Source organism: Mesoplodon densirostris, chromosome 1, assembly GCF_025265405.1.
Source record: "Mesoplodon densirostris isolate mMesDen1 chromosome 1, mMesDen1 primary haplotype, whole genome shotgun sequence".
NCBI classification, from domain to species: Eukaryota; Metazoa; Chordata; class Mammalia; order Artiodactyla; family Ziphiidae; genus Mesoplodon; species Mesoplodon densirostris.
Window position 1 is genome coordinate 201,506,491 of NC_082661.1, and position 11,092 is coordinate 201,517,582.

General features: G+C 40.5%; 1 protein-coding gene across 5 annotated transcripts in view; it reads left to right on the forward strand.

Annotated features, from left to right (window-relative positions):
• Positions 1–5,451, forward strand: part of AFF1 (ALF transcription elongation factor 1) — a 214,675-nt gene extending 209,224 nt beyond the window's left edge. For all 5 annotated transcript variants that reach the window (XM_060114316.1, XM_060114326.1, XM_060114334.1 and 2 more), the window contains one exon: positions 28–5,451. In XM_060114316.1, the coding sequence (XP_059970299.1) occupies positions 28–149 (122 nt within the window). In that variant the 3' untranslated portion in view covers positions 150–5,451. The remainder of the gene's footprint in view (positions 1–27) is intronic.
• The last annotated feature ends 5,641 nt before the right edge of the window (positions 5,452–11,092 follow it).

Here is an 11,092-nt window from a genome sequence, read left to right on the forward strand (position 1 = left end):
TACATGTAGGGTTTGCTTTGTTTGCAGAATTCTTTGCTCAGCTCGGCACAGGTGTGTGTGCCCTGGCCCTTGACAGCAGTCTGATGGACCTGGTGCGCTATACAAGACAGGGCTTTCAGCGGCTGAAACAAGTAACCAAAACACCTTAATGGAGGCCCAGGTTGATCTGATGCCTTGGGGACTTTTTTGCACGTTGGAAGCCTCAAAACAGTCCAGACATTTGTCTCATCAGGATACCAAACTTGAGAAGAGAAGCACCATGAGATGGCCAGGACATTTGTTCACTGAAACTCAAGAACTATGGAATCATTGGTTGGACAGGATGGTTTTGTAGAAGCAGAAATGAGGAGGCTGGCCTCAGAGATGATCTTGCCTTTCCTTCCTAAAGGACAGAAGTGCAATGTAGCCTGAGTGGGCGTATGAATGGTCTAGAAACATTTCCGTCTTTTTTTAACCAGCAGGATGCAAATGAAATGAGGAGAAGCAATTTCAACTCTGAAAGCAAATTCACATCATCTCAGTAGCCACATTAGTTCATTCCTAGAAGGAATTTTTTTTTTTTAAACAGTGAATTGTGGTGTAGGGTTTTGTGGGTGATTTTTTTTTTTTTTTAAGTTTTGGGGGAGATATTTGTTTAATAAATTCTAATGGTCATCTATAAAACATAAGTTGTGAAGGACTCCACTGTACCCCACTTTCTGCCATTGAACAGTGGCTTTGATAATACCAGGTATTGTCCTAATTTATGAAATTGAAGGCAACCCACCCCCCGACCCCCCATTGCCTGGATACTGCACGTTCAACCCAGCTCTGATTTCTCCGTTACTGTGCTGGAAGGCGGCCCCGTCGGGCTGGGGGAGAGAGGAGCTACAGCGCACAGGGAAGCCGTCTCCATCCCCATCCGCATCCCCATCTCCATGTACCACGGAGGACTGGGCGCTGTGACTACCAAAGAAAGGTAGTCACATTGACTGTACTCTGCATTTTCTACTTTGGGGAAGAAGGAAACCAACATTTATCAGTGACCAGATGGTTGAAGTGCTTTTCAATTTTTGTTTAAGTAGAGCTGGAATTTGAGGTGCTGATCTGTGGTCTACAGTTACGTGGTAACTCACATTGTCTACCAACTCAGAGTTTTGTCAGCGAACAAAGAAAAATGAAATCTACTTCTTAGAGAGGCTATATTTTTCTGCTACGAATTACTTTATATTTATAGCAAAACTAGACTTGGAGAGCCCTTGATTGTCTAGGGGAAATTAACTCCCCGAGAGGCTGTGGAGATTCGGGGTGGTTTATTAGACTTTCCAAAAAAAAAAAGTCACCACATGCCTTCAGGCCAGAGTGTTCTCAATCAACTAGATGTGATTAGATTGAAGAGGAACTGGGGCCTTCCCATAAGTTGTTATTGACAGATTCTATACATTAAACCAAGTTTATTTTGAATGACCTAAAGTGGGGGGAAAAAAACCAAACCGAATTCCCACATATCCATAAGCACAGATTTTTTTCATTGAAACTTTGAGGGTTATTATTGGAAGCATTATTTTGAGTGCAGTGTTTTTAGAAGCCAATTCTTTTTATCCCTTTTAGAAGTAGAATTTGCACATCTATTACAATTGAGGAGTGAGTGTTAACGCTACAACTGGTTTATTTTTCTGCCTTCATCCCATTCCGCCCCCTATGTGTTGTTTCCTACCAAGCATGTTTGACATTGTCATGTTTATTAGTGAAGAAGCAAGTACCATCCTTATTTATAATGAAGAGGCCTAAGGTCCATATGATGAATGTAAGAACTTTCTTTGTAATTGGTAACTATATAAAAGGGATGTGTAGCGGATGGGAGTGATGCTTATTTTTCACAATATGAATTGTTTGTGTGAAGCTGTTCCTTCAGTGTCTTACAGTATCCAGCCTGTTCTTTGGTTATCACTAGCTAGGACAGAGGTCTGTTACTTCATGTTTAGGTTAAAGCGAGAGAATTACAACAGTAGTAATATCTGAGCATAAGAACTTGATGTGCGATCTTGATGGACTGACTTCGTTTACTGATGTTCTAAAGCAGAGCCATGGTCCTTTTTAAACTACTCGTTTAAAAAGCAGCCTGTTGTTAAATGAACAGTAATTGCCTGGTAGGTTGTCTGCTTGTGGCATTGTGTGTCCATCTCTTATATGTAGGAGACAGGACACCAGAAGCAGACTTATGTGGTTACTTAACATCTTTTTTTCCCCCTTACTCCCTTGGCCATTCCTGCTCCCTTCACCCCATCACTCCCCAATACAAGCCACCTGTCAGTTTGGAAGAGTATGTTCTTGAGGACAGGTTCTGAACTATGCAGACCGTGCTGAGTGTGTGTGTCTTGTCAGGAGCCACAGTGTCCCCTTGACTGAAGACATTTCCAAGTCAATTTCTCAGACATTTCTAAAAGAGGTAATTGCTTTTTCAGAGGCCTTATTCTTTGTGTGTTTTTTTCCCTGACCTTTAGATTAAGATTTTATTTGTCCCTTAAAAAACTAATGAGTTTGCAGAGATCTGTTTGTACTGTTTTGACCATGGAATATTTCTGATTCTTACTGCAAAATGCATTTTACCTAAAAGAATTCTTAATGGCTACTTTTAGAGTAGAGTGTGTAAAAGGGTCATGGCTGACGAACCCTTAATGTTCATAAGGTCTTCTCGCTGTCACAGTTGTATATAGAAATCGAAAGGATTTTTAAATCATTTGCACTTTTCCACTGCATGCTTAAATTCCCAAAGGCAAAATTTGTACTGAGGTAGATAATTGAAAGGACTAGATTATAAAATCAAGCCTTTGAATATGTGAAGTTCTTGTAACAACCGTAATAGTACACACTTCACAGTGAGACAAATACAAAACATCTTGAGTAAAAATGGAGTGTAAAAACCTTGCCTTTGGCACTACAGTTTTGTGTGTGTGTGTGTGTGTGTGTCTATCTTTACTAGGAAATGGAAGAACACTGTTTTACTTTAAAAAATGTTGACTGTTTCTGTCCTTCCTGGAGGTAATTAAAATGTGAACCACTGAATTTAAGATTTTAGCTAGGCTAAAGGCCCTGATAAACAATGATAAAACACTTCACTGAAATTTACCAAATTACACTGGGTTAAGAATGTGAAAAGGTCCGCCATATGCCAGCTGTGGTAGAAGAGCAGAGGGTCCAGCTGGCGTAGTATCAGGACCAGAACTACAACAGGAGAATGACTTAGCTGATGCTATGATTTGATCACGATACTGAATGGGAAAAGCCTCTGATTTTTTTTTTTTTTTTGAACAAAGGGACCTTTATTTTATAATCTGTTTTGACCAAAATGTTTAGCTATTTCCCCTAGACAAATTGGACCACACTTATCTCCCTTGTTCTATATCCTTTAATTCCTGATCTCAGAATGTTTAGAAGCTAACAAACTACCCCTTTCTGGCTGAAAACCTGCCTTAATTGGTACCTTAAATATTAACGTTAGTAGGATCAGGAGCTTACTATTTTTTTTTATGATTCCTGTTCAGTAATTTTTAGAAGCAAAAAGAAACCATTGTGCCCTCCAAAATGAATAAAACTCTTCTCTCTGATATATGAAAGGAAATGTGTGTGTACATATACACACACATACACAGACTAAGAGGCTGGCTAAATTGGATATATTTATTGTGCCTTTGTTGACCACACCTGATTTTGGAATAATGCTGTATTCATTTTGCCATGGCTTTAAGAGATGTTAGGTGGGTCTTGCACCTTTTTCTCTTCTGCTTCATGAAGTTTGAGGTGTATGTGTGCATCTTTAGGTAAATGAATCAAATAAGGCTTGATTCCCTACCTCCCACACAGATTCTACTTTTTCTTAAGGATTTGTTTGCCCAGACACTACACAAAATCTGTGAAAAACTTTGCCACCTCATCTCTTACACTCTTTACTACTGATTAGCAGTATTTAAATCTTGCTAGAATATTTGGCCTTCTTTTAGAAACACAGATGTAGAGATTTCCTCATCGAGGTTGTGGAGGGGTGTCAGGATTAGAGCGGTACTTGGTCCCTTTCTCTCTTGCTCTAGTGGTTGCCTCTTTTGTTTTTGGTCCTACTTAGAATTTGTGGACGCAGGTTTTTTTCTTATACTTTTGTCATTTTGTTTGTGGGAGGTGGAGTGGCAGAATAACAAACATGGTGTTGGGGTTTTCCTTCGAACATTGCAAGTGGTATTTCTACCATATACACCTCAAATATCCAATCCAGTTGTGTCCGTCACCGAAAATCCGAGAACAAATTGTGACCACTGGCCATGCTCTTTAGTTCATATTTATGAGGCGTTGACAAGCACCCATCTACCACCTCTCTTAAGGTAGCTGTAAATTTCCTGTTCTGGGGAAAGCCACTCTATTCTTTCTGTTCACAGTGTGTTGGATATCAACAGGTACTGTGCCGGGTAGAGAAGGGCCTGTATTTCTCTACCCAAGACGGCAGGAAGGAAACTTACAGCTCCCTGGGAGCCTAGATATTACTATATCGACCTGGAAGGACAAAGAAATAAGACCACTGACAGCGAGGCTGGCAGAGCTGCACTGGTCAGACCAGGCAGTGGCTGACCTAAGGAAGATAACTTGCTTTGCTTACAAGTAGATGTTTAAGTGATGCTGAATGCAGGCAGTATTAACTTTTGTTAATTAACTTTTGTTTAAGAACAAAAGGCAGTACTCGCCTTTTGTTCAGGCCATCAACATGTATTGTTAAAATTACTGCACATCCCCTCCTCAGATACCAAGTATACACTGTTCATGTTGGTGTGTGTGTTTATACACGTGTGTCCCAAATCTTGTGTTGGTTTTTTTTTTTTTCCTTCTCCTGAATGTGATGTTTTGGATGATACCTGAGCAGGGTTGCCTTTTTTATTTATTACCATTATATATTATATTATATTATATTATATATTTTTTGCTTTCTTATAACTTTAGAGGAAAGTCAAATCTTGGTATTATTAAATTTGTTTAAAAAAGAATAAATCATCCAGTTGATAAATGAAGATCACTGGTCTGTCTAAAATAATATGAATTTTTCTTTAATTATTGTGTAATGTGCCAGCTATCTAGTCCACACAATGGTTTTGTATGTAGGATAGGGAAGCAGTGATGTGCTCAGTGGGAAGATGTGCAACACAGACAAGGGGGACTCCATGTGTTTTATCTACTTCAGCAATGGAACTGAAACTTGGGGCTTTTGTGAATAAAATTTAGCTGCCTTGTACAGTCCTTTGAAAGAGACATATGTGATCTGTGAGAATTATAGTTTTCTTTTTTTAGAAGAAAAATTTGCAAAAGATCTTTCCAAAGATACCGTGCCACAGATCTTTTGTTTATTGTTCTCTGTAATAAGGATTAATTGCTGTTTAAAAAAACATGTAATTGACTTGTTCGTCTTCAGATTCTTTACTTTTCACGAGAGGATGGAGCTGTAAAAAAAAATTAATAAAAATTTAGAGAAATCATTGGCGTGGAATCCATGCTTTCACTTTGCTTGAATAAAGTAATTCCTAAAATTGCTATATGTAATTACCACTTATAGCCAAGGAGAGTCTCACATGGAATAATTTGCCCTTATTCACAGTATGTATTTATTGTTGAAATGGGAAAGGGGTGGGCAGAGGGTAGCTCATCTTTCTGTTCAGTTTATTTTCAAGATCTCAATCACTGCACTGGTGGTGCAGTGGTTAAGAATCCGCCTGCCAATGCAGGGGACATGGGTTCGAGCCCTGGTCCGGGGAGATCTCACATGCCACCAAGCAACTAAGCCCGTGCGGCACAACTGCTGAGCCTGTGTTCTAGAGCCCGCGAGCCACAACTGTTGAAGCCCACGTGCCTAGACTAGGCCTGTGCTCCGCAATGAGAGAAGCCACTGCAATGAGAAGCCCATGCACTGCAACGGAGGGTAGCCCCCGCTCTCTGCAACTAGAGAAAGCCGGCACACAGCAACGAAGACCCAATGCAGCCATAAATAAATTTTTTAAAAAAATCTCAATCACAAATTAGCCTAATACCACCAGTGTTGCTTATCTTAACGTCCACTGCCAGGTGCAACAGTGACCAAATTTGCCTATTTTCAATTTGCTTGCTGGGTATCTAAAGTCCATCTGGTTTCTCTTCCCTTTGCCACTCCAAAAGAAATGATACTCTAGGTGCTGAAAGATGACTTCCTAAATTTGAATCCTGGCTCTCTGGTTTGCTGTGTGACCACGGGCAAGTTACTTAACCTCTCTGGGTTTCTTTTCTCATAAAGAGTTACAGCTTTGGTGTCTACCTAGTAAGGTGCTGAGGATCACATTAGATGGTATAGAGCGTGCTTAGCATGGTGCCTCTGCCATAAACACTCAAGACTGGTGGCATTTTTAGACTTCCTCCCTCCCCTCACTGCACCACAATATCCCAGCAGGTGACCCTCCAGTCTTTGAATACTGATGAAGATCTTGCTACCCACCTCTTCCTCTTTCTTTTTGTTCTTCCTTATTTTAGGTTGACCTCTACTTATAGTGGTCCTAATGAAGAAACAGGGACCCACCCTTGGCAAGCTCACAGTAGTGTTGACAAGCCAGCAATAACTGGTGAGCACGCAATGGCAGGTGCAGGAAAGGGAAAGTTTTAGTGCCGCTTAAGACTAAAGGGAAGACTGAGAGAAGAGCTCTCACTTGAACTAGGCCTTAAAACATGGGTCATAAAACCTCTTCTGGGTTTTCATTTTTTTCACAAAAACTTTCCATTGTCATATCTTGTCTCATACATTTTCAGTAGTAGTTGTCCACTGCACGGTTGTACCAGTTTATTTAACCAACCCCCTTGTTAAACATTGAGACTATTTCTAATTTGGGGATAGTATAAAGAATGCTCCCATGGCCATCCCTGAAGCAAACTAGTTGGGCAGACTCAACAGTATTTCACCATATTTTCTTTATGTAAATGTGTGCATGTGTATATTTATGCTTCACCCCTAAAGACTTAAGCATGCATTTCCTAGGACATCATCCAGCAGGATCACAATACCATTATATCAGCTAAGAAAATTTCTCAACATCTGATAATTGTCCCCCAGAGGTCTTACAGCTCTTTTTTTTTTTTTTTTTTTTTTTTTTTTTGAGCCAGGACTCAGTCAAATTTCAGGCATTACATTTGGTTGTCATGTCTGTTAATCCAGAACAAAAAAAGCACACCTTTTTAATACAACGTCCTACATGTTGGCCCTGTTTTTCCCTGAGTCCGTTAATTCATATCTGTATCAGCTGTATAGATTTCCTATAAACTGGGTTAGGTTTATTTTAAAGATTTTTTTTTGATGTGGACCATTTTTAAAGTCTTTATTGAATTTGTTACAATAGTGCTTCTGTTGTGTTTTGGGTTTTTGGCTGTGAGGCATGTGGGATCTTAGCTCCCCAACCAGGGATCGAACCCGCACCCCCTGCATTGGAAGGCTAAGTCTTAACTACTGGACCGCCAGGGACGTGCCTGGGTTAGGTGTAGAAGCTTGATTGATTGTATTTGGCAAGAAACTTTCACAGGTGGTGCTGTGTATTATTTCATGTTGCATCACATCAGGAGACACCTAAAATCATCCTGTGACGCTAACTTTGAGTGTTTGGTGAGGATATGATCACCAAAACTCTTACAAATATGGGCTTTGCCCTGTGGCAACCACGTTTCACTTAGTGATTTTAGCATGCATTAATAATCCGGTCCTTTACCAATCATGGGTATTATGTTTGGAAAACACAAAAAGGAAAAAAATCACCCAATTTGATAGGTGGGAGACTGTCTTCTGATGTTTTCATTTACATTTTCATTCTTATGGTACTACTATGTTTTTTGTTACATATGAAGTTGCCATTTGTAGTGCATAGGTTATAGGACCAATAATACTCTAGAACCAATTCAAGAGCCTAACTGGGTAGATGTGGGGAAAGTTTTCACTTAAATCATATGGAATGAGTTCTCCACTAGGAAGAGTTCTGTTAATGAAGGAAGAGGATGCTGAGCAGTAAAAAAAAAAAAAAAAAAAATAACAAATTATCCCTCCAGGCTAGTCATCTTTCCCTTTTGATTTATATATTCAGGATATTAACCTCTTATGTTGTAAATATTTCTCTCCAAATTTTTTGCTTTTCAGTTTTTTTTCCAAGGGAACGCTACTTATTTATTTTGGGGGGCTGTGTTGGGTCTTCATTTCCGTGCGAGGGCTTTCTCTAGTTGCGGCGAGTGGGGGCCACTCTTCATCGCGGTGCGCGGCCTCTCACTGTCGTGGCCTCTCGTTGCAGAGCACAGGCTCCAGACGCGCAGGCTCAGTAGTTGTGGCTCACGGGCCTAGTTGCTCCGCGGCATGTGGGATCTTCCCGGACCAGGGCTCGAACCCCTGTCCCTTGAATTGGCAGGCAGATTCTCAAGCACTGCGCCACCAGGGAAGCCCCTGCTTTTTTTTATTATGACACATTTTAACAAAGTTTGTTCAGGTTTTTAAGTAGGCTGACTTCTACCAATGTCTTTGCAGTTTCTGCTTCTGGTATCTCAAGGTATGTAAGAGCCGTCTCCCAGACACTGGGAGACGATGTTACTACTGCTGGATTACCGCAGCACCTCTAAGGTAAGACACAAACCTTTCTCTGTGCGTCTGTCTTCTAAATATTTAGGCACTTTTGACGCCTGAGTTATTTAAAGGGATATTTGTTTACTACTTGCCAGGGTTCTTGGGAATATAAATTGTCACAATCCAGGCCGCTTTAAATTAGGACACCTAGGAGGTGTTCAAAACCCTTCAATCCATTCCAAACAGCTTTGAAGTCCAATGGGTCTTTACCAGAATATAATCCGAGGTTTATCTGCTGTGACTTGGTTGTGATTAGATAACTGTACCCGTCTAGCCTGTTTTGTCTTAGAGCAGGATTCTTTCAGTGTTTGTGGTTTCTCCACAGACCACACTCAGCTGAAAGCCAAGACTGTAGTGAGACAGCAAGGCTCTGGTAATAAAGACCTGTGCCCTTCCAGCAGACTGGAGGGCGGGCCTTGAAATACTTTCTAAACAGACACTTCTATTTTAGCTTGAAAGGACCATGTGCCTGCTCTGGATAAGTGCTTTACATCACCCTTCTCTATTACTGGGGCCCAGTCCTAACATCTCATTTACCTTATTTCACATGTAGGAGGGCAGAAACAATTATGGGTTTGCATCTCTTCCCTGCTAAATTATCATCTAAACAACACACACATACATTTCTACATATAGACACACTATTATTGGAAAACCAATTGAACTCAAGTGCATGGGCTTTAGGAAAATGTCTTCAGTTAACTATTCAACTCCCTGCTTTCCCATCTTTGTTCTGCAGCCTTTGAAGAAACTCCTCCTCCTGCAGGTAGGACTTGGTATACAAGATCGCAACTGAGGACTTTACAAGCATCTCAAGGGAGTAAGTGATCTGGTAAAGTGGTTTTGCAGAGGTCCCCAAGCCTACATCTATATCTAAGTAAGTATCATTTTGGAATTAAAAATTTTTTTTTCAAACTGATTTACAAATAGTCTAGTTTTAAAAAAATCAAATGACACAAAAGCATATAGAGCAAAAAGTGTAAGAGCAAGTCTGCTTCATCCCTTCCTCCCCAGAGTAAACAACCATTAAGTTTGGTGCATATTTCCAGAACTTTTGTGCACTTACACATTATTTTTAAACATAAATTTGGATGTATTATATTCTGACTTTCTCCCCACTTTATATATATATATATATATATTTTTTTTTAAAATTAATTTACTTTTGGCTGCGTTGGGTCTTCGTTGCTGCGTGCAGGCTTTCTCTAGTTGCGGCGAGCCGGGGCTGCTCTTCGTTGCGTTGCGTGGGCTTCTCATCGTGGTGGCTTCTCTTGTTGCAGAGCACGGGCTCTAGGTGCGCGGGTTTCAGTAGTTCCAGCACTTGGACTCAGTAGTTGGGGCTCGCAGGCTCTAGAGTGCAGGCTCAGTAGCTGTCGCGCACGGGCTTAGTTGCTCCACGGCATGTGGGATCTTCCCGGACCAGGGATCGAACCTGTATCCCCTGCATTGGCAGATTTTTAACCACTGCGTCATCAGGGAAGACCCTATATGTCTTCTATGTTAATCATTTTGGCTGTAAAATATTGTGTAACTAAAGACATATCACCATTTATTTAAACTTTCTCCCATTATGCAGGCAAGCTGCGCCTGGCCCAATTATTCTGCTGTTGCAAACAATGCTGTACTGAGGATTCTTGGTACGCACGTTGTCTTGCATTACTACAAGTGTTATTACAGGAAAAATTTTCTGGAAGGGGGATTTCTGGGTCAAACAATAAACCAATTAAAAAAATTTTTTTGTCACCAAACCACTTCTCCCAAAAAAGCTCTTATACCAACTGTGGATGAGCTTAACATTCTTGCCAGCTTTGCTTCCAAAATGAAGGGTTTTTTTGGTTTTTTTTTTTTGCCCGCACCTTGCAGCTTGCGGGATCTTAGTTCCCTGACCAGGGATTGAACCCTTGCCCTCGGCAGTGAAAGTGTGGAGTCCTAACACTGGACCACCAGGGAATTCCTGAAAAAAGTCTTATACTACACCTCAATTTGCATTTCTCTGCCAACTGAAGTTAACCATTTTGCCACAGATTTATTTGGCCACTTGGCATCTGATTCTGTAGAATGCCTTTTCCTATACTTAGCTCATTTCTGTGAGATTATCTTTTGCTTCTAATTTGTAAATTAAGAAACTTGGACTAGATTGATGATCACACGACACTTCCTAAGTTTGTTCCGTTGAGAACAAGCATCATGGGCTGCTTACAGCATTTCCCATTTTTTCCAACGTTGGAGGCCATGATCAATCCCCGAGTTAAACTCCATTCACATCACTGACATGGGCCCTCAGGATTTGAAGCTCCATTAATCCTTAAAACTTATTTCTTGGTCCAAGCAAATGACATTTGTCCTGGATAAATTAGAAGCTGTAAAATATTGGAAAGTTTTGAAACCCACTGGATGTACAGAATGAATTTCACCAGGTTTCTCTCTGGCCCATGGATCTAATCTAAAATTTGATTGTACAGT